The sequence below is a fragment of the Pogoniulus pusillus genome, chromosome 39, assembly GCF_015220805.1.
Source record: "Pogoniulus pusillus isolate bPogPus1 chromosome 39, bPogPus1.pri, whole genome shotgun sequence".
Classification (NCBI taxonomy): Eukaryota; Metazoa; Chordata; class Aves; order Piciformes; family Lybiidae; genus Pogoniulus; species Pogoniulus pusillus.
In genome coordinates, this window is record NC_087302.1 from 1,792,501 (window position 1) to 1,815,639 (window position 23,139).

Sequence of the window (23,139 nt, forward strand, 5' to 3'; positions counted from 1 at the left end):
AGACCATCAGCCTAATAGACAACGACCCCCACAGACCATCACTCCCACAGACCATCACCCCCAAAGACCATGGATCTCATAGCTCATCATCCCATAGATCATCACCCCACAGATCATCACCTCCATAGACCATGACCCACATAGACCATCAGCCCCATAGATAGCCACCCCCATAGACCATCTCCCCATAGACCATCTCCCCATAGATCATCTCCCCATAGATCATCTCCCCACAGACCATCACCCCCATAGACCATCATCCCCATAGATCATCTCTCCATAGACCATCTCCCCACAGACCATCACTCCCACAGACCATGACCCCTATAGACCATCACCCCCAGAGACCACAGCCCCCATAGACCATCACTCCATAGACCATTACCCCCATAGACCACGGCCCACATAGACCATCTCCCCATAGACCATCTCCCTATAGATCATCTCCCCATAGATTATCTCCCCATAGACCATCTCCCCATAGATCATCTCCCCATAGACCATCTCCCCACAGACCATCTCCCTATAGATCATCTCCCCATAGACCATCTCCCCACAGACCATCTCCCTATAGATCATCTCCCCATAGACCATCTCCCCACAGACCATCTCCCTATAGATCATCTCCCCATAGACCATCTCCCTATAGATCATCTCCCCATAGATCATCTCCCCACAGACCATCTCCCCATAGATCATCTCCCCATAGATCATCTCCCCACAGACCACCACCCCCATAGATCATCTCCCCATAGATCATCTCCCCATAGACCATCTCCCCACGGACTATGACCCCCGCAGACCACCACCCCCATAGATCATCTCCCCATAGACCACCTCCCTCTAGATCACCTCCCCACAGACCACCACCCCCATAGACCATCTCCCCATAGACCATCTCCCCACAGACCACCACCCCCACAGACCACCACCCCCACAGATCATCTCCCCACAGATCATCTCCCCATAGACCACCTCCCCATAGACCATCTCCCCATAGACCATCTCCCCACAGATCATCTCCCCACAGATCATCTCCCCATAGACCATCTCCCCATAGACCATCTCCCCATAGATCATCTCCCCATAGATCATCTCCCCACAGACCACCACCCCCATAGACCATTACCCCCATAGACCATCTCCCCACAGATCATCTCCCCATAGACCATCTCCCCATAGACCATCTCCCCACAGATCATCTCCCCACAGACCACCACCCCCACAAATCATCACCCCCACGGCCCATGACCCCCGCAGACCACGACCCCCACATTCAACCACCCCCCCTCAGACCTCCCCCCACCCTCGGTCCCGCAGCCCAGCGGGGGCTCCGCCCGGGGCGGGGGGGAGCTCTCACCGGGGGCTGCTGCGGGGCGGCGGCGGCGGCGGCGGGGCAGAAGCGCAGGTCCCGCTGGCCGCGCTCCTGCTGGTTGAGGCTGCTGAGCAGGCTCTGCAGGCGCTCGATGTACTGGATGGCGCTGCGCAGGATCTCCACCTTGGGCAGCCGCTGGTTGGGGTTCAGCAGGGTGCTGCGCTTCAGCGCCTCGAAGGCTTCGTTCACCTTCTTCAGCCTGCGCTTCTCCCGCAGCGTGGCCGCTCGCCGCCGGTCCAGCGACACCGATTTCCTCTTGCAGACCTTGCAAGCCCAGGGCAGGCACTGCCCGGGGCAGTGCTCGGGCAGGGTTGAGTCCTTCTCCTCCAGAGCCGCCCTGCCCTCGGGGCAGAGGCTCACCTCGGGCCGCTCGGCGAACGCCGCCACCGCCTCGTAGCCCTGCAAGCGGGAGCCCAGGAAGCTTTCCCCGTCGTAAAACCTCTGCTCTGGGAAGAAGTAAGGATTGGTCTCGAAGAGCTCCATGGCTCGGGGCCGGCTGCTGGGCTCGGGGCCGGCTGCTGGGCTCGGCTGCTCCCTGTCCCCCCGCGCCAACTGCTGGGTGCCATTTAAACCCCGGCGCTGGCATTAAATCAGGGGAGATAAATATAGCAAAGCTCCAGGAAACCTGAGCCCAGTCCCCCCCCGGGGCTGCTGCCTCCCAGCGCTGCTTGTCCATCTCCCTGCGCCCGCTCCCCCCCGCGGGCACCACGCTGCCCGCACCGCTCCCTGCCGGGGAGCCTCCGGGGGAGCTGGCACGCTGGGGAGGGCAGCTTGGCTGTCCCACCAACAGGGGCTTTGTTTGAGCCCAGAGGTGCCACCGGGGACGGCGAGTGGCTGCCAGCTCCCCCCCTGCATTCCTGGGTCATCTGGTGCCTTCAGTTACTGCTGGGCTGGGGGGGCCCACAGCAGCCTCCTGGCCAGCCTGGCCTGGCAACCTGCATCCCTTCATGGCTGCCCTCCTCAGTGCCACCCGGCCTGGCCTGCCCACCTGCAATCCCTTCATGCTTGCCCTCCTCAGTGCCACCCAGCCTGGCCTGCCCACCTGCATTCCTTCATGCTTGCCCTCCTCAGTGCCACCCAGCCTGGCCCAGTCAGCCTCATCCTCCCCTCAGGCTGCCCCTCTCAGTGCCACCCAGCCTGGTCCAAGCACCCTCATGCCCTCATAGCTGCCCCCTCCAGCCCCACAGTGGCCTCATGGCCAGCCTGGCCTCATGCCCCACAGCTGCCCCCCACAGCACCTCTGCTCTGTGGCTTCCCTTCGGGCACCCTGGCCCTGGCAAAGCCTTTCCTCCCCCTGAGCCTCCTGAAGGTCCTGTGAGCTTCTTGGCTCTGGAAGCTTCTCCCAGCACAACCCCTCTGGCTCAGCCCCACGCTCACAGCTTCTCCCACGGCCCAGCCCCTGGACCCTCTCCCACAGCAGACCCCCTCCTGCCCAGCCCTGCCCCAGCCGAGCTGCTCTCTGCCCCCAGAGCCCCAGCACCACCCTGCCCTCTCCCTGCTGCCACCTTCCCAACAGGTGAGGCTGGCAGCAGCCTGGGCTAGTGAGAGCTGTCCCTGCCCATGGCCGGGGGCTTGCAACTGGCATGATCCTGAGGGTCCCTCCCAAACCGAGCCACTCTCTGCTCCCATGCCCCAGGGCACAGCCTCGGGCACCGTGTGGGCAGCAGTGCCCTTCCTCCCCTGCCGGCTCCAGCCCTGCGCTGCCTCTCTCCAGCTTTGTTGGGCATTCAAAAGGCATTTGTGAGCCTCTTTGCTTCCCACCGGCAGCATCAGAACCCATCTCCCATCTCCTCCCATCCCTGCTGCAGGCCAGATTCCAGCCCTGGGCTCGGCCAGCGGAAAGAATGCCAGCCAAGAGCAGGGCCGATCCAGCCGGGATTTGCCCTCCTCACATCCCCTGCCCGCAGAGGCTGTGCTCTGCAGCGCTCCCTTCGCTGCCTGCCTGCAGCCTTGCTCGCCCTGCCTGCCATTCAGCCTCTCTGGGGGCTCTCAGGATGCTCTTCTCTCGTTGCAGTGTCTCCAGAGGGGGTTGGAGCCCTGCAGCTTTGCTCCCCTCGGGATTTTGGCCCCCATGGAGGCTTCTGTGGTGAGGCAATCAGGGCTCACAGGCTGGAGGTTCGCCAGCAGCACAGCTCCTGCAGGCCAACCAAACCCCCAAGACACTGGAGAAGGAAAGAAATGAGAGAGAAGCACTGAAAGGGGCAGGATTCAAAGTGCAGAATGGAATTGGTGTGGCTTGGAAAAGCCTCCAAGGTCATCCAGTCCAACCTGCAACCCAACAGCACCATGGCCATGGAGCCCTGTCCCCAGGTGCCATGGCCACACCTTCCTGCAGCAGAGGAGGCTCAGGGCAGAGCTCATTGCTGCCTGCTGCTCCTTGTGGCCAGGTGGGGTTGGGCTCTGCTGCCAGGCAGCCAGGGACAGAAGAAGGGGACACAGCCTGAAGCTGTGCCAGGGCAGGATCAGGCTGGGACGTTGTTGGCAGAGAGAGTGATTGGCACTGGAATGGGCTGCCCAGGGAGGTGGTGGAGTGGCTGTGGCTGGAGGTGTTGCAGCCAAGCTCGGCTGGGGCACTGAGTGCCATGGTCTGGTTGGTTGGGCAGGGCTGGGTGCTAGGTTGTGCTGGAGGAGCTTGGAGCTCTCTTCCAACCTGCCTGGTTCTATGATTCCAACACCTCCCTGGGCACCCTGTTCCAAGCAGTCCTCAGGACTTATCCCTGGCAGCATGCAGAGGAGCCAGTGGTGGGAGAGAGTCCATTAGAAGGAGATAACCCAAGCCTGAGGGCTCCACATCAGCTTCACACCATCGTGCCAAGCAGTTTGACTCACTCTGGGGGGCTTTGCTTGGTGGCACTTAGCTGTGGACATGATCCTGGTGAGCCTCTTGAGACGCAGCCAGGTCCCTGGGTCCCCTGTCTGCAGGAGCTGGAGCTCCTTCAGCTGCTCTGTGGCTGGGGGATGCCAGCAGCGACACAAGCAGCTCTGCAGGGCATGTGTGGACCCGCAGAGGAGCTCAGGCAAGCATTTAGCACTTCATAAAAGAGGGAGCCCCTGGTGGCCTTTGCCCAGCCAGCACAGGAGCAGGGAGGGACACAGGTTGAGTCAGCCCTGGTGGCTGAGAGGGACAGAAGTTAGCCCACGGAGAGGGGAAGGAAAGGACAGAGGCAGTGTGGGATGGGGCTGGGGAAGAGGAACCTCATGCTGAGCTGGAAGACTCAGCTCCTTTTGTGGGTCTCATAGAGGCTGCCCACACTGTCACCCATGCAGGGAGCTGGGAGAACACTCTGCCCACCTGGCCTTGGCCCTGCTGCTCCTGCAGGCCTTCTGTGCCAAGTCCTCCTGTGCCAAGGGCTTGCAACTGGGTGATCTTCACACACAGAATGACAGAAACACAGAGTGAACCAGGCTGGAAAAGAGCTCTGAGCTCATCCAGTCCAACCTAGCACCTGACAGCTTCTAACCAACTAACCCCTGGCACTGAGAGCCTCAGGCAGCCTCCTCTGAAACATCTCCAGCCATGGGCACTGCACCACCTCCTTGGGCAGCCCATTCCAGTGCCAACCACTCTCTCTGACAACAACTTCCTAACAACATCCACCCTAGACCTGCCCTGGCACAGCTTGAGCCTCTGTCCCCTTCTTCTGTCCCTGGCTGCCTGGCAGCAGAGCCCAACCCCACCTGGCTACAGCCTCCCTGCAGGCAGCTGCAGGCAGCAATGAGCTCTGCCCTGAGCCTCCTCTGCTGCAGGCTGCACCCCCCCAGCTCCCTCAGCCTCTCCTCACAGGGCTGTGCTCCAGGCCCCTCCCCAGCCTTGCTGCCCTTCTCCAAACACCTTCCAGCACCTCAGCAGCTCTCTGCAATGGAGGAGCCCAGAACTGGACACAGCACTGTAGGGGTGGCCTGAGCAGTGCTGAGCACAGGAGCTGTACAGTGCTGAGTCCTGTCCCCTCCTCACTCCTCACCCTCTCAACAATTCCTTCCTCCTCTCCACTCTCCCTCTCCCCTCTCCCAGCTCGAATCCATTGTTCCTCATCCTACCACTCCCAGCCCTTGTCCAAAGTCCCTCCCCAGCTCTCCTGGAGCCCCTTCAGGCACTGGAAGGTTGCTCTAAGTTCTGCCTGGAGCCTTCTCTTCTCCAGGCTGAACATCCCCAACTCTCCCAGCCTGTCCCTATGCTGGAGGCTCTCCAGCCTGGGATGACCTCTTGCTGCTCTCCAGCCCACCGTGAGCTCAGCTCTGGACACCTTCAAGCACCTCAACATCTTTCTTATGTCGAGGGTCCAACTCCCTGCTGGGCAGCCATGACCGAGGAACCTCAATGTCTGCACTCCTGGAGGCTGGGGGGAGCTCTCCTGTCTCATCCTCAGTTCTGGGCCCCCCAGTTTAGGAGGGACATTGAGATGCTTGAGTGTGTCCAGAGAAGGGCAATGAGGCTGGGGAGAGGCCTTGAGCACAGCCCTACGAGGAGAGGCTGAGGGAGCTGGGATTGGTTAGCCTGGAGAAGAGGAGGCTCAGGGCAGACCTTATTGCTGTCTACAACTACCTGAGGGGAGGTTGTGGCCAGGAGGAGGTTGCTCTCTTCTCTCAGGTGGCCAGCACCAGAACGAGAGGACACAGCCTCAGGCTGTGCCAGGGGAGATTTAGGCTGGAGGTGAGGAGAAAGTTCTTCCCTGAGAGAGTCATTGGCCACTGGAATGGGCTGCCCGGGGAGGTGGTGGAGTCGCCGTCCCTGGAGCTGTTCAAGGCAGGACTGGACGTGGCACTTGGTGCCATGGTCTGGCCTTGAGCTCTGTGCTAAAGGGTTGGACTTGATGGTCTGTGAGGTCTCTTCCATCCCTGATGACACTGTGACACTGTGGCACTGTGATCCTGCATCCCCCTGACTCCCCCACGCGTGGGGCTGCTCTGTGCGGCGGCTGCAGGGCTCGGGGCGCTGCCGCCGGCTGTCAGGTTAGCCGCTGATGGATGGCGGCGGCTGGGAGGCACACAAAGGGCTGGCTGTGTCAGCCCCGGGCCCAACGTGCTGCCATCCGTCACCGGGTGACCTTGCCCGGCTGCCGGAGGGCTGGCGGGGACGGCTCACCCCGGCACAGCCGGCGGGCACCGAGCCCCGGCGGCTAAAAATACCTCTCCATTGAGGAAAGCTCAGCCAGAGGCGCTGGGGCAGGGCAGCCTCCCGAGCTGCTGGCCGGTTCCGTGGGGCAGGGTCGTGGTGAGGCTCCCAAGGGCTGCCCCTCGACTGTTTTGGTTTCCAAGGTTCTTGATTTGCTGTGTTCTGGGGAGGAAAAGAAACAGCTCAGTGCACATCCCGGCCTGGGGCATGGAGCTGCTCCCACTGCTTGCACATCCCCAGAGCTGCTCACACTGCTTGCACATCCCCAGAGCTGCTCACACTGCTTGCACATCCCCAGAGCTGCTCACACTGCTTGCACATCCCCAGAGCTGCTCACACTGGTTCCACATCTCTGCTTCATCCCTGGAGCTGCTCCCACATCCCTCCAGCTGCTCACACTGGTTCCACATCTCTGCTTCATCCCTGGAGCTGCTCCCACATCCCTCCAGCTGCTCACACTGGTTCCACATCTCTGCTTCATCCCTGGAGCTGCTCCCACATCCCTCCAGCTGCTCACACTGGTTCCACACCTCTGCTTCATCCCTGGAGCTGCTCACACTGCTTGCACATCGCTGGAGCTGTTCACACTGCTTGCACATCCCTGTAGCTGCTCACTGCTTGCACCTCTCTGCTTCATCCCTGCAGCTTCTCACTGCTTGCACCTCTCTGCTTCATCCCTGCAGCTGCTCACACTCCTTGCACATCCCTACTCAGTGATCAGAGCTGCACAGTTCCTGCACCAGCAATGGTGGCAGTGATGTCCAATGGCTCCTTCCACTACAAAGGGCAGAAAATGCAGCAGGTTTTAAGGGCTGATGCAGGTGGTCAGGGCACAGCTCCCCACCCCCAGGCTCTGGGCACCATCCTGCTGATGGTGAAAAAGGCTGGAGGGTGGCCAGGACCCAGCAATGAAATCAGCAGAGAAGTTATTCTGCAGCTCCCAGCCCAAGGAGGATGTGGAAGTGCTGGAGAGGGTCCAGAAGAGATCACCAGGATGATCAGAGGGTGGAGAACCTCTGCTATAGGGACAGGTTGTGAGAGTTGGAGCTGCTCAGCCTGGAGAAGGCTCCAGGCAGACCTCAGAGCAACCTTCCAGTGCCTGAAGGGGCTGCAGGAGAGCTGGGGAGGGACTTTGAGCAAGGGCTGGGAGTGGCAGGAGGAGGGAGAATGGCTGTGAGCTGGGAGAGGGGAGAGGGAGAGTGGAGAGGAGGAAGGAAGTGTTGAGAGGGAAGGTGGGGAGAGATTGGCACAGGTTGAGGGTGCTGAGACCCTGGCACAGGTTGAGGGTGGTGAGACACTGGCACAGGTTTCCCAGGGAGGTTGTGGAGCACAGAAGCACCCAATGTGATCAAAGATCACATTGGGTGCTTCTGTGCTCCACAACCTCCCTGGAGGTGTTCAGGACCAGGCTGGATGAGTCCCTGAGCAACCTGTGCTGGTGGGAGATGTCCCTGTCCCATGCCAGGGTGTTAGAACTGGCTGAGCTTTCAGGTCCCTTCCAACCCAACCCATACTCTAGATTCCAACATTCTATGATCATCCCATTGGGATTTTAGCCCAGGAAAGGGGTCCCAGCAAAAGATCACTTCCAGTGGGACTTACCACCCTGTCCCCTTCCCCACTGCTCCATGTCCCCTCTCTCTCTCTCTCTCCCCAGCCTTGCTGCCCTCCCTTCCTGCCGTGGTGACAAGTTGTAACATATTTGGGAGCAGCTGCAGGCAGTGGGGAGCTGCTTGGCCCTCTCCCTGCTCCTGGCCCAGGAATGTGCTGCAGCCTCCCCTGGCCACCAGGGATTTCCGACGTGCCTGCTCGCCGGCGACAGCTGCACAGCCAGGACGGGGCCACTGCAGAACCTGCCCCTTCCACCCCGTCCCTGCCAGCCCACAGCTTTGCACAGCCACGTCTGGGCCTGCTGAGGAGCTGGGGCTCGGTTTAGGTCCAGCCTGTAAGGAGTGATGGGGGACAGTGGTCCTGCTGCCTGCCCCTGGCTGGGATGGGAGCAGCCAGCGGCACCTTCCTCAGCCACGGGTGTCACAGCATCACAGCATCAGTGTCACAGCATCACAGCATCAGTGTCATAGCATCACAGCATCACACTGTCACAGCGTCACAGTGTCACAGTGTCACAGTGTCACAGTGTCACAGCATCACAGCATCAGTGTCACAGCATCACAGTGTCACAGCGTCACAGTGTCACAGCATCACAGTGTCACATTGTCACAGCATCACAGTGTCACAGCATCACAGTGTCACAGCATCACAGCATCACAGCATCACAGTGTCACAGCATCACAGTGTCACAGTGTCACAGCGTCACAGTGTCACAGCATCACAGTGTCACAGCGTCACAGTGTCACATTGTCACAGCGTCACAGCATCACAGCGTCACAGCATCACAGTGTCACAGCGTCACAGTGTCACAGTGTCACAGTGTCACAGCATCACAGTGTCACAGCGTCACAGTGTCACAGTGTCACAGTGTCACAGTGTCACAGCATCACAGTGTCACAGCGTCACAGCGTCACAGTGTCACAGTGTCACAGTGTCACAGTGTCACAGCGTCACAGTGTCACAGTGTCACAGCGTCACAGCGTCACAGCGTCACAGCGTCACAGTGTCACAGTGTCACAGCGTCACAGTGTCACAGTGTCACAGTGTCACAGTGTCACAGCATCACAGTGTCACAGCATCACAGTGTCACAGCGTCACAGCGTCACAGTGTCACAGTATCACAGTGTCACAGTGTCACAGCATCACAGCGTCACAGTGTCACAGTGTCACAGCATCACAGCGTCACAGTGTCACAGTATCACAGTGTCACAGTGTCACAGTGTCACAGCATCACAGTGTCACAGTGTCACAGCATCACAGCGTCACAGCGTCACAGCGTCACAGTGTCACAGTATCACAGTGTCACAGTGTCACAGTGTCACAGTGTCACAGCGTCACAGCGTCACAGTGTCACAGCATCACAGCGTCACAGCGTCACAGCATCACAGTGTCACAGCATCACAGTGTCACAGCGTCACAGTGTCACAGTGTCACAGTGTCACAGCGTCACAGCGTCACAGTGTCACAGCATCACAGCGTCACAGCGTCACAGCATCACAGTGTCACAGCATCACAGTGTCACAGCGTCACAGTGTCACAGCGTCACAGTGTCACAGTGTCACAGTGTCACAGCATCACAGCGTCACAGTGTCACAGTGTCACAGCATCACAGCGTCACAGCGTCACAGTGTCACAGCATCACAGTGTCACAGTATCACAGTGTCACAGTGTCACAGCGTCACAGCGTCACAGTGTCACAGCATCACAGCGTCACAGCGTCACAGCATCACAGTGTCACAGCATCACAGTGTCACAGCGTCACAGTGTCACAGTGTCACAGTGTCACAGCATCACAGTGTCACAGCGTCACAGTGTCACAGCATCACAGCGTCACAGTATCACAGCGTCACAGTGTCACAGTGTCACAGTGTCACAGCGTCACAGCGTCACAGCGTCACAGTGTCACAGTGTCACAGTATCACAGTGTCACAGTGTCACAGCATCACAGCGTCACAGTGTCACAGCGTCACAGCGTCACAGCGTCACAGTGTCACAGCATCACAGTGTCACAGTGTCACAGTGTCACAGTATCACAGTGTCACAGTGTCACAGCATCACAGCGTCACAGTGTCACAGTATCACAGTGTCACAGTGTCACAGTGTCACAGCATCACAGTGTCACAGTGTCACAGCATCACAGCGTCACAGTGTCACAGCGTCACAGCGTCACAGCGTCACAGTGTCACAGTATCACAGCGTCACAGTGTCACAGTGTCACAGCGTCACAGCGTCACAGTGTCACAGTGTCACAGCGTCACAGCGTCACAGCATCACAGTGTCACAGCGTCACAGTGTCACAGCGTCACAGCGTCACAGTGTCACAGCATCACAGCGTCACAGCGTCACAGTGTCACAGTGTCACAGTGTCACAGTATCACAGCGTCACAGTGTCACAGCATCACAGCGTCACAGTGTCACAGTGTCACAGCATCACAGCGTCACAGTGTCACAGTGTCACAGCGTCACAGCATCACAGCGTCACAGTGTCACAGTGTCACAGTATCACAGCGTCACAGTGTCACAGTATCACAGTGTCACAGTGTCACAGTGTCACAGCATCACAGCGTCACAGTGTCACAGTGTCACAGTGTCACAGTGTCACAGCGTCACAGTGTCACAGCATCACAGAGTCACAGTGTCACAGTGTCACAGTGTCACAGCATCACAGCGTCACAGTGTCACAGTGTCACAGTATCACAGCGTCACAGTGTCACAGTATCACAGTGTCACAGTGTCACAGTGTCACAGCATCACAGCGTCACAGTGTCACAGTGTCACAGTGTCACAGTGTCACAGCGTCACAGTGTCACAGCATCACAGCGTCACAGTGTCACAGTGTCACAGTGTCACAGTGTCACAGCATTACAGCGTCACAGTATCACAGCATCACAGTGTCAGAGCATCACAGTGTCACAGTGTCACAGTGTCACAGTGTCACCAAGGTTGGAAGAGACCTCACAGCTCATCAAGTCCAACCCTTTAGCACAGAGCTCAAGGCCAGACCATGGCACCAAGTGCCACGTCCAGTCCTGCCTTGAACAGCTCCAGGGACGGCGACTCCACCACCTCCCCGGGCAGCCCATTCCAGTGGCCAATGACTCTCTCAGGGAAGAACTTTCTCCTCACCTCCAGCCTAAATCTCCCCTGGCACAGCCTGAGGCTGTGTCCTCTCCTTCTGGTGCTGGCCACCTGAGAGAAGAGAGCAACCTCCTCCTGGCCACAACCTCCCCTCAGGTAGTTGCAGACAGCAATGAGGTCTGCCCTGAGCCTCCTCTTCTCCAGGCTAACCAATCCCAGCTCCCTCAGCCTCTCCTCGTAGGGCTGTGCTCAAGGCCTCTCCCCAGCCTCGTTGCCCTTCTCTGGACACACTCAAGCATCTCAATGTCCCTCCTAAACTGGGGGGCCCAGAACTGAACACAGCACTCAGGTCACTGAATCTGAGCAGCAACCCATCCCCACCATGGCCATTAGCCCATGGCACCACTATGGCCACAGCTGCCATGGACACAGCTTGCTTGAACTCCACCATCCCCCTGGGCAGCCTCTGCCAGGCCCTCACCACTCCTCCAGCAAAGAAACTTTTCCTCCTCTCCAACCCAACCCTCCCCTGGCACAGTCCCAGGACATTTCCTCTCCTTCCATCCCCTGAGCCCAGGCAGCAGAGCTGAACCCCCAGCTGGCTGCAGCCTGCTCTCAGGGAGCTGCAGAGAGCAATGAGCTCTGCCCTCAGCCTCCTCTCCTCCAGGCTGCTCACCCCCAGCTCCCTCAGCTGCCCCTCCCTAGCCCTGCTCTCCAGACCCTTCCCCAGCTTTGCTGCCCTTCTCTGGACAAATCAGGGCTCATGATGGGGACACAAAGTGTGGCTGGAGGGTGGTTGGATTTGGGTTATTAATTAGTGACCAGGTTTGATCTGGGTTGGGGTTGGGATTGATCAACAGAGCTGTGCTGAGGGTGTGCAGCCACCAGCCCCACTGCATCCCATTGGAGGTGCCCTCAGCTAAAGGCTGTGGAGTCCCAGCCCACAGCCCAGGCTGGCACCAAACCAGGGCTCCAACAGCAGTGTCCTAGAGCCCACTGGGTGCCCTCTGTCACCAGCTCCCTGCTCCCAGCCCAGGGCCACACTGGGTGCCCTCTGTCACCAGCTCCCTGCTCTCAGCCCAGGGCCACACTGGGTGCCCTCTGTCACCAGCTCAGAGCTCCCAGCCCAGGGCCACACTGGGTGCCCTCTGTCACCAGCTCAGAGCTCCCAGCCCAGGGCCACACTGGGTGCCCTCTGTCACCAGCTCCCTGCTCTCAGCCCAGGGCCACACTGGGTGCCCTCTGGTACCAGCTCAGAGCTCCCAGCCCAGGGCCACACTGGGTGCCTGACCCCTGCTCTCCTGTGCCTGTGCTCTGCCCCTCCTGCCTTTCTGCCCTGCCATGGCCTCCCTTCCTCCCTGACCCCATGGCCTGGGCATGTCCCTTCCCTGCCCTCATCCCCACACTGGAACTGGAGGAGGGACCCACCCAGCAGCACCCCCACTAACAAACCCCCCTGTGGGCCCTCCCACACTCAACCCCCCCCAGCAGGGGCATCCCTGGCACGCAAGAGACTGCTTCTTCCTTCCCTGCAGGGTGGCACAGGCCAGGCTGTCCCCACACGTGTCACGGGGGGACTGGGGGGTGGGGACTTGGTTGTCAACAAGGGGTTGTTTTCCCCAGGGTGGGGGTGGGCTGGAGGACAGGTGGGGGCTTGGAGGAAGCCCATGAATGCCAGGGATTCAGCAGTGACATATGGTGGCTCTCCCACCCCCCCTCCCCGGGGGGACAGCTGCCTGGGTCAGAGTGATGGTGCCAGGCCCTGGGGACAGGACTGGGGACAGCAGTGGCCCTTGGCAGTGGAGAACACTGAGAGGGGGCACCTGGACCCACGCAGGGACCATGGAGGGGAGGGTGAGAGGGAGCTGAGTGGCTGTGATCCAGATCATAGAATGGAGTCATAGAGTGGGCCTGGCTGTGCCCACCGAGGTGCTGAGCATCCCTGGGCACCAGAGAGCATCACTGCCCTGGGCTCCCTTTCTGAGTTCTGCTCTGGCAGTTTTCCTGAGCCCCCTCCCCTCAGCCTCCCAATCCACCTCCTTTGGTTTCTCTCCCCAGAAGATGGAAACTTAAATCTCACTTCCCAGTGGAGAGCAAAACCCAAAGAGTGCCCCAAAGTTTCAGTCCCCTCCAGGGGAAGGTCTCAGCCAGAGCAGGCTGGGTGCTAGGAGCTGGTCCCCAGGTCACTCTGGCTGTGTGTGGGGTCAAGGAGTGCTCTCTGTGTAGAGCCAGGAGCCATCCCCAGCACAGGGTCACTGTCCCCAGCACAGGGTCACTGTCCCCAGCACAGGGTCACTGCCCCAGCACAGGGTCACTGCCCCAGCACAGGATCCCTGTCCCCAGCACAGGGTCCCTGTCCCCAGCACAGGGTCACTGCCCCAGCACAGGGTCCCTGTCTCCAGCACAGGGTCACTGTCCCCAGCACAGGGTCACTGGCCCAGCACAGGGTCACTGTCCCCAGCACAGGGTCACTGCCCCAGCACAGGGTCCCTGTCCCCAGCAGGGCCACAGAGTCATTCAGGTTGGAGCAGTCCCCTCAGGCCATCGAGGCCAACCACAACCCAGCTACCATGAGCAGCCAGTGACATCCTGAAGCAGCACATCTGCAGCTTCCTGACCACCTCCAGGGATGGGGACTCACAGAATCGTTTGGGCTGGCAAAGCTCTCTGAGAGCCTCCAGTCCAGCACCAGCCCAGCCCCACCATGGGCATCAAACCATGGCCCCATCTGCCATGGCCACAGCCTTCTGCAGCCCCTCCAGCCATGGGCACTCCACCACCTCCCTGGGCAACCTCTGCCAGTCCCTCACCACTCCTGCAGCAAACAAACTTTTCCTCCTCTCCAACCTAACCCTCCCCTGGCACAATCCCAGGACATTTCCTCTCCTTCCATCCCCTGAGCCCAGGCAGCAGAGCCCAACCCCCAGCTGGCTGCAGCCTGCTCTCAGGGAGCTGCAGAGAGCAATGAGCTCTGCCCTCAGCCTCCTCTGCTGCAGGCTGCACACCCTCAGCTCTCTCAGCCCCTTGCTCTCCACAGATCACCTCCTGGCCGATGACCCAGCAGGGGACAGCAACCTCCACTCGCTGTGCTCCGTCGTGGAGAGCATCTCGGTGGAGGATGTGGCTGTGACGTTCGTGGAGGAGCAGGCTCAGAACTGATTGGAGCTGGCCACAGGGTGGGAATCAGATGCCAGAAGGCTCCACCCTGAAGCATCACAACTTCCAGATCCTGAAGCAACACATCCCTGTGCTCTGCACTGGTTAGACCACACCTTGAGTGCTGTGTTCAGCTCTGGGCCCCCCAGTTCAGGAGGGACATTGAGATGCTTGAGCGTGTCCAGAGAAGGGCAACGAGGCTGGGGAGAGGCCTTGAGCACAGCCCTACGAGGAGAGGCTGAGGGAGCTGGGATTGGTTAGCCTGGAGAAGAGGAGGCTCAGGGCAGACCTCATTGCTGTCTACAGCTACCTGAGGGGAGGTTGTGGCCAGGAGGAGGTTGCTCTCTTCTCTCAGGTGGCCAGCACCAGAAGGAGAGGACACAGCCTCAGGCTGTGCCAGGGGAGATTTAGGCGGGAGGTGAGGAGAAAGTTCTTCCCTGAGAGAGTCATTGGCCACTGGAATGGGCTGCCCGGGGAGGTGGTGGAGTCGCCGTCCCTGGAGCTGTTCAAGGCAGGACTGGACGTGGCACTTGGTGCCATGGTCTGGCCTTGAGCTCTGTGCTAAAGGGTTGGACTTGATGAGCTGTGAGGTCTCTTCCAACCTTGGTGACACTGTGACACTGTGACACTGTGACACTGTGATGCTCTGACACTGTGATCTGCAGCACCTCCAGAGGTGTGGACTCAAAGAATTGGTTGGGTTGGCAAAGCTCTCTGAGATCCTCCAGTCCAGCACCAACCCAACCCCACCATGGCCACTGAACCCTGGCCCCAAGTGCCATGGCCACAGCTTGCTTCAACACTTCCAGGTGTGGGGAGTCCATCACCTCCCTGGGCAGCCTGTTCTAATCCCCCTTTCAGGTTGCTGCAGAGAGCAATGAGGCCTGTCCTCAGCCTTCTCTTCTCCAGCAAACCCAGACCTGCACTGGTGGCCATCACCTTGTCCCCACGTGGGGCTCATTGTCTCTGGGACTCCTGCAGCCCACTTGGCCCAACCAGTTGCAGAGGGACAGGAGCTGCTGGTGAGAGTCCAAGGGAGGGCTGTGAGGATGATGAGGGGACTGCAGCACTGCCTGGGGAGGAGAGGCTGAGGGCCCTGGGGCTGCTTAGGCTGGAGAGGAGAAGCCTGAGAGGGGATTGGATCAATGTCTGAAACTGTCTGAGGGCTGGGGGTCAGGAGGGGGGGACAGGCTCTGGGGGTCAGGAGGGGGGGGACAGGCTCTGCTCACTGCTCCCTGGCACAGGACAAGCAGCAGTGGATGGAAGCTGCAGCACAGGAGGTTGCAGCTCAGCACAAGAGGCAACTTCTTGCCTGGAAGGCTCCCAGAGCCCTGGCACAGGCTGCCCAGAGAGGCTGTGGAGTCTCCTTGTGTGGAGCCTTTCCAGGCCTGTCTGGATGTGTTCTGTGTGCCCTGAGCTGGATTGGGTGCTCCTGCTCTGGCAGGGGGGGGTTGGACTGGATGAGCTCTTTGGGTCCCTTCCCAGCCCTGACATCCTGTGAGCTGTGAGCCAGGAGCTGGTGCTGCAAGCCCAGGATCTGATGAAGAGGGAGAAGAAGGATTTGGTGATGCTGCTGATGGGGGAGAGAGCTCCAAAATACAAACTGGTGACTCCTTCATTCTTCTGCCCCTCCTCACAGGACAGCAAATGCCAGCAGATGGAGCAATGACCCCTGCCATGCCCCATACCACCCTCTGCTAACTCAGGCTGCCGGGGGGGGGGTGAGTGGTGAGGGTTTCATGGCTTTGGGGGGTGGGAGTGGGGATTCCCAAGAGGAGAAGGCATAGCAGAGCACTCCCCAGCCCATGACATGCCAGTGGTGATGCCAGGCAAGCCGTTCCCCAGGGAGGGGCACTCAGCCCTTCCGGAGGGGCCTCACCCAGTGAATTCCCATCCCCATTCAGCTCAGCCAGACTCGGTGCCCCCCACCCCCGGCCCGGGCTGGGTCGTGCAGCCCTCTGGTGGGGCTGTGCCTCGGCAGCTCCCCCAGCTCCCACTCACATGCTCAGCTGTTGGGACCTGTCAAGTGGCTGCAGGCAAATCCCAACCCCATGGCGACGAGACCTGGGTGTGGACAGGCAGAGCTGAGCCCCGAGGGGCTCCCCGACGTGTCCTGCCCCCCCGGGAGTGGGTGGAGATGGACCACAGCTGGAAGGGCATGCTGGGAGGATGAGGAAGGGCAGGGAGGGGTGAAGAAGGCTGGACTGCATTTGGGGCAGATGAGAGGATGAGGAAGAGCAGGGAGGGGTGAAGAAGGCTGGGCTGTGGCTGGGGCAGATGAGAGCTGGGAGGATGAGGAAGGGCAGGGAGGGGTGAAGAAGGCTGGACTGTGGCTGGGGCAGATGAGAGGATGAGGAAGGGCAGGGAGGGGTGAAGAAGGCTGGACTGTGGCTGGGGCAGGTGAGAGCTGAGAGGATGAGGAAGGGCAGGGAGGGGTGAAGAAGGCTGGACTGCATTTGGGGCAGATGAGAGGATGAGGAAGAGCAGGGAGGGGTGAAGAAGGCTGGGCTGTGGCTGGGGCAGATGAGAGCTGGGAGGATGAGGAAGGGCAGGGAGGGGTGAAGAAGGCTGGACTGTGGCTGGGGCAGATGAGAGGATGAGGAAGGGCAGGGAGGGGTGAAGAAGGCTGGACTGTGGCTGGGGCAGGTGAGAGCTGAGAGGATGAGGAAGGGCAGGGAGGGGTGAAGAAGGCTGGACTGCATTTGGGGCAGATGAGAGGATGAGGAAGGGAAGGGAGGGGTGAAGGAGGCTGGACTGCATTTGGGGCAGATGAGAGGATGAGGAAGGGCAGGGAGGGGTGAAGGAGGCCGATGGGTTTTGGTGTAGGGAACTGAAGTGGGACAGGAGGTTTGTGGGGTGCCCCCCCCCGGCCCCCCTGCCCCCGCAGCCTCTCCAGCTCCTTCCAGCCGGTTCCAGGCGCTGAGCAGGCGCAGGGCTGGAGGAGCGCCTGGGAACTGCAACGTCGAGACCCAGGACAGCCTGCCCGTGCCTGGGCTGGGTCACTGCAGGGTCCCCCGGGGCCAGGGGATCTGCTGTCGCCTGTTGCTTGTGCCGGGAGCCGCCGGAGCCAGCAGCTGGCAGCCGCCGTGGCCGGGAGAGGGCAGCCGCAGCCCGGGGATGAGCGCAGAGAGCAGCGGCTGGACCTGCACCCCCGCGGAGAGCAAAAGCATCTCCGAGTCATGCAATGATGGAACCAGAGAGTCACAGAACCAAGCAGGCTGGCAGAGAGCTCCAAGCTCCTCCAGCCCAACCCAGCACCCAGCCCTGCCCAACCAACCACACCATGGCACTCAGTGCCCCAGCCAGGCTTGGCTGCAACACCTCCAGCCACAGCCACTCCACCACCTCCCTGGGCAGCCCATTCCAGTGCCAATCACTCTCTCTGACAACAACTTCCTAACAACATCCAGCCTAGACCTGCCCTGGCACAGCTTGAGACTGTGTCCCCTTCTTCTGGCCCTGCCCTGAGCCTCCTCTGCTGCAGGCTGCACCCCCCCAGCTCCCTCAGCCTCTCCTCACAGGGCTGTGCTCCAGGCCCCTCCCCAGCCTTGCTGCCCTTCTCCAGACACCTTCCAGCACCTCAACATCTCTCTGCAATGGAGGAGCCCAGAACTGGACACAGCACTGCAGGGGTGGCCTGAGCAGTGCTGAGCACAGGAGCTGTACAGTGCTGAGTCCTGTCCTACTCACTCTCAACAATCTCTTCCTCCTCTCCACTCTCCCTCTCCCCTCTCCCAGCTCAAATCCATTGGCTCTCATCCTACCACTCCCAGCCCTTCTCCAAAGTCCCTCCCCAGCTCTCCTGGAGCCCATTCAGCAACTGGAAAGTTGCTCTAAGTCCTGCCTGGAGCCTTCTCTTCTCCAGGCTGAACATCCCCAACTCTCCCAGCCTGTCCCTCGGGGGGAGATCCTGCAGCCTCTGCTGGCCTCTTCCTGCCCTCCAGCCCACGATGAGCTCAGCTCTGCACTCCCCACCCCCTGGGGAGCCCATCCCGAGGTTTGTTTTTTCCCGCAGGGTAATGACCCTGGCAGGTGCTTTTCCTGCAGGAGGAGCTGAAAATAGCTCTCAGGGTTTGGCTTCCTCCAGTTCCTGCCCCCACTCCCCAAGTCCCTTCAGTCACCTTTTGGCCCCCAAAGCATCCCAATCCGAGGAGGCTCTGGGGAAGTGTGAGGAGGAACTTCCCAGAAACCTTCTCCTTTGCACTGGGTTGGAAGTGAAATTGTCCTGGGGAAGGAGTTTTTGGGCTCATGTCTAGCAAGCCACACTTGCCCTGGGGTTTCTTTGGAAGCAAGCTCAGCTTTCACCCTGCCAGGAGGGACAGGAAAGGCTTTTCCCCACCCCCCAACACCCTCTTATACTTCTCCTGCAGGAGCTGTGTCCTCTCTCCCTCTCAGGATGCTCTTGCCCAGAGCCTGTCCCTTTGCTGCCATGATTTGAATTGCCATGATTTAGACTGGAGATCAAGGAGAAACTGTTGAGAGGGAGGGTGGGGAGAGACTGGCAGAGGTTGAGGATGAGGAGGAGAGACTGGCAGAGGTTGAGGGTGGGGAGAGACTGGCAGAGGTTGAGGATGAGGAGGAGAGACTGGCAGAGGTTGAGGGTGGGGAGAGACTGGCAGAGGTTGAGGGTGAGGAGAGACTGGCACAGGTTGAGGGTGAGTGAGACCCTGGAACAGGTTTGCTCAGGGAGGTTGTGGAGCACAGAAGCACCGAGGATCTTGGAGGATGAGGAGGAGGAGGACAAGGAGAAGAATGAGGACGAGGAGGAGAAGGAGGAAGATGTGGATGAAGAGAATGATGAAATGAGGAGGAGGAGGTTGAGGATGAGAAGGAGGAGAAGTACAAGGACAAGGAGGAAGAGGAGGAGGAGGATAAGGACAAGGAGGGTGAGGACAAGGAGGATGAAGAGGAGGATGAGGAGGAGAAGTACAAGGACAAGGAGGAAGAGGAGGAGGAGGATAAGGACAAGGAGAGTGAGGACAAGGAGGTTGAAGAGGAGGATGAGGAGGAGAGGTACAAGGACAAGGAGGAAGAGGAGGAGTAGGATAAGGACAAGGAGGGTGAGGATAAGGACAAGGAGGGTGAGGACAAGGAGGATGAAGAGGAGGATGAGGAGAAGTACAAGAACAAGGAGGAAGAAGAGGAAGGGGAGGAGGAGGATAGGGATGAGGAGAGTGAGGACAAGGAGAATGAAGATGAGGATGAGGAGGAGGAAGATTCCTTCTGGAGCTGGAGAATGATTTTCTCTGGGGCAAAAAGCCAAAGGAGGACCCTCAAAGCTGTGCATTGTCACTGCCCCTTCCTGGAGGCTCCAGGCCTTTGTCCACACCAGGCATGCAGTGATCCAACCACCAGTGCCCCCTGCCCCTGGTATGAGTGGTGGGCACAGGTTGGGAGTGATGAGACCCTGGCACAGGTTGAGGGTGGTGAGACCCTGGCACAGGTTGAGGGTGGTGAGACACTGGCACAGGCTTCCCAGGGGGGTTGTGGAGCACAGAAGCACCCAATGTGATCTTTGATCACATTGGGTGCTTCTGTGCTCCACAACCCCCCTGGAGGTGCTCAGGACCAGGCTGGATGAGTCCTTGAGCATCCTGTGCTGGTGGGAGGTGTCCCTGCCTATGGCAGGGGGCTTGGAACTGGCTGAGCTTTCAGATCCTTACCAACCTAAACCAGGCTGGGATTGTTTCTGGGGGGAGTGAAGTGGCTGAAGTGGCCAAACCCCTCTGGTGCCAGCACTTAGGTTGATGTCTGCTTTACCAAGAGCATTCCTCTAGGGAACTGAAAGTGGGAGCCTGAGCTCTTCCTGGGGCTGGGCAGGTCACAGAATCATAGAATCAAGGAGATTGGCAGAGAGCTCCAAGCTCCTCAAGCCCAACCTAGCACTCAGCCCTGCCCAACCAACCAGACCATGGCACTCAGTGCCCCAGCCAGGCTTGGCTTCAACACCTCCAGCCACACAGACTCCACCACCTCCCTGGGCAGCCCATTCCAGTGCCAATCACTCTCTCTGACAACAACTTCCCAGCCTGACCCTGCCCTGGCACAGCTTGAGGATCTGTCCCCTTCTTCTGTCCCTGGCTGCCTGGCAGCAGAGCCCAACCCCACCTGGCCACAAGGAGCAGCAGACAGCAATGAGCTCTGCCCTGAGCCTCCTCTGCTGCAGGAAGGTGTGGCCATGGCACCTGGGGACAGGGCTCCATGGCCATGGTGCTGTTGGGTTGCAGGTTGGACTGGATGACCTTGGAGGCTTTTCCAAGCCACACCAATTCCATTCTGCACTTTGAATCCTGCCCCTTTCAGTGCTTCTCTCTCATTTCTTTCCTTCTCCAGTGTCTTGGGGGTTTGGTTGGCCTGCAGGAGCTGTGCTGCTGGCGAACCTCCAGCCTGTGAGCCCTGATTGCCTCACCACAGAAGCCTCCATGGGGGCCAAAACCCCGAGGGGAGCAAAGCTGCAGGGCTCCTACCCCCTCTGGAGACACTGCAAGGAGAGAAGAGCATCCTGAGAGCCCCCAGAGAGGCTGAATGGCAGGCAGGGCGAGCAAGGCTGCAGGCAGGCAGCGAAGGGAGCGCTGCAGAGCACAGCCTCTGCGGGCAGGGGATGTGAGGAGGGCAAATCCCGGCTGGATCGGCCCTGCTCTTGGCTGGCATTCTTTCCGCTGGCCGAGCCCAGGGCTGGAATCTGGCCTGCAGCAGGGATGGGAGGAGATGGGAGATGGGTTCTGATGCTGCCGGTGGGAAGCAAAGAGGCTCACAAATGCCTTTTGAATGCCCAACAAAGCTGGAGAGAGGCAGCGCAGGGCTGGCGCCGGCAGGGGAGGAAGGGCACTGCTGCCCACACGGTGCCCGAGGCTGTGCCCTGGGGCATGGGAGCAGAGAGTGGCTCGGTTTGGGAGGGACCCTCAGGATCATGCCAGTTGCAAGCCCCCGGCCATGGGCAGGGACAGCTCTCACTAGCCCAGGCTGCTGCCAGCCTCACCTGTTGGGAAGGTGGCAGCAGGGAGAGGGCAGGGTGGTGCTGGGGCTCTGGGGGCAAAGAGCAGCTCGGCTGGGGCAGGGCTGGGCAGGAGGGGGTCTGCTGTGGGAGAGGGTCCAGGGGCTGGGCCGTGGGAGAAGCTGTGAGCGTGGGGCTGAGCCAGAGGGGTTGTGCTGGGAGAAGCTTCCAGAGCCAAGAAGCTCACAGGACCTTCAGGAGGCTCAGGGGGAGGAAAGGCTTTGCCAGGGCCAGGGTGCCCGAAGGGAAGCCACAGAGCAGAGGTGCTGTGGGGGGCAGCTGTGGGGCATGAGGCCAGGCTGGCCATGAGGCCACTGTGGGGCTGGAGGGGGCAGCTATGAGGGCATGAGGGTGCTTGGACCAGGCTGGGTGGCACTGAGAGGGGCAGCCTGAGGGGAGGATGAGGCTGACTGGGCCAGGCTGGGTGGCACTGAGGAGGGCAAGCATGAAGGGATGCAGGTGGGCAGGCCAGGCTGGGTGGCACTGAGGAGGGCAAGCATGAAGGGATGCAGGTGGGCAGGCCAGGCTGGGTGGCACTGAGGAGGGCAAGCATGAAGGGATGCAGGTGGGCAGGCCAGGCTGGGTGGCACTGAGGAGGGCAAGCATGAAGGGATGCAGGTGGGCAGGCCAGGCTGGGTGGCACTGGGGAGGGCAAGCATGAGGGGATGCAGGTGGGCAGGCCAGGCTGGGTGGCACTGAGGAGGACAAGCATGAAGGGATGCAGGTGGGCAGGCCAGGCTGGGTGGCACTGAGGAGGGCAACCACCAAGGGATGCAGGTGGGCAGGCCAGGCTGGGTGGCACTGGGGAGGGCAAGCATGAAGGGATGCAGGTGGGCAGGCCAGGCTGTGTGGCACTGAGGAGGAGCTGCAGACAGCAATGAGCTGTCCTGAGCCTCCTCTGCTGCAGGAGGATGTGCTCAAGAAGCATGTGGCTATGGCACCTGTGGCCATGGCTTAGTGGCCGTGGTGAAGCTGTGTCCCTGTCCCCAGGAGGAGGCCCTGGGGCTGATCTGGGTTATTTTCTTCCCCAGCCCCAGTTTGGTGGCCATGCTGGGTCCCAGCTGCCCAGGGGATATATGGAGCTGCTCCTGGTCCCTAGAGATGTTCTGGGGAGGCTGAGCAGGCCCCAGGAGGAGGTTCACCCTCTTTTGTCTCTGCAGGAGAACATCAGTGGAGGGGACAGGAGGGAGCTTCCTTCCCCTGCTCCATCTTCACCTCTCCAGCATGGAGAGGAGACACAGACAGGGAGAGCAAAGGCTGCTCTGGCCAGGGCTTGCCGTGGGAAAGGGCTGCTCCCAGGGGGGAGAGAGGAGAGGAATTTTGGGGTTACTCACCCAGCTGCCTCCAAATGCCTGCTGGAGGTCTCTGCCCTTCAGCCCAGTGCTCTCCCCCTCCAACCTTCCCTCAGCCTTTCCCAGCAAGGAGATATCTGCAGCCCCTTTGCTCCTTCTCTACTCCTTACCACCACCCTTCCTCTCCCCCCCAAAACCTAGGAGAGCATTTGGGGGCCCTCAGCACCCCCAAAAGCTGCAGCCATGCAGCTGACACCCCTCGGCCTCTTCAGTACTGACCCTGCACTGATGGGTCCCCACTTGTCCATCACCTGCAGGCCCCAGAGCCAGGCAGCATCCCGCAGAGGCAGCAGGTCCATGGGGTCCTGCTGCACCGAGTTCACCTTCCTCCCGGGACACAAATTCATCCGGGGGCTTCCCCTGCCTGCCCTAAGCTGAGTCCTGCACCCCAGAGCCTCCCCCAGCACCCCTGGAGGCAAGGGGAGGGCAGGCAGGAGCAGCAGCTTCTGAGCTGGTGGCA

General features: G+C 60.2%; 1 protein-coding gene across 1 annotated transcript in view; it reads right to left on the bottom strand.

Moving 5' to 3' along the window:
* MYOG (myogenin) overlaps window positions 1-1,858 on the bottom strand; it is a 10,242-nt gene extending 8,384 nt beyond the window's left edge. Inside the window, exon 1 of the mRNA XM_064173728.1 lies at window positions 1,423-1,858. Within this exon, the coding sequence (XP_064029798.1) occupies window positions 1,423-1,858 (436 nt within the window). The remainder of the gene's footprint in view (window positions 1-1,422) is intronic.
* Between the last annotated feature and the right edge of the window lie 21,281 nt (window positions 1,859-23,139).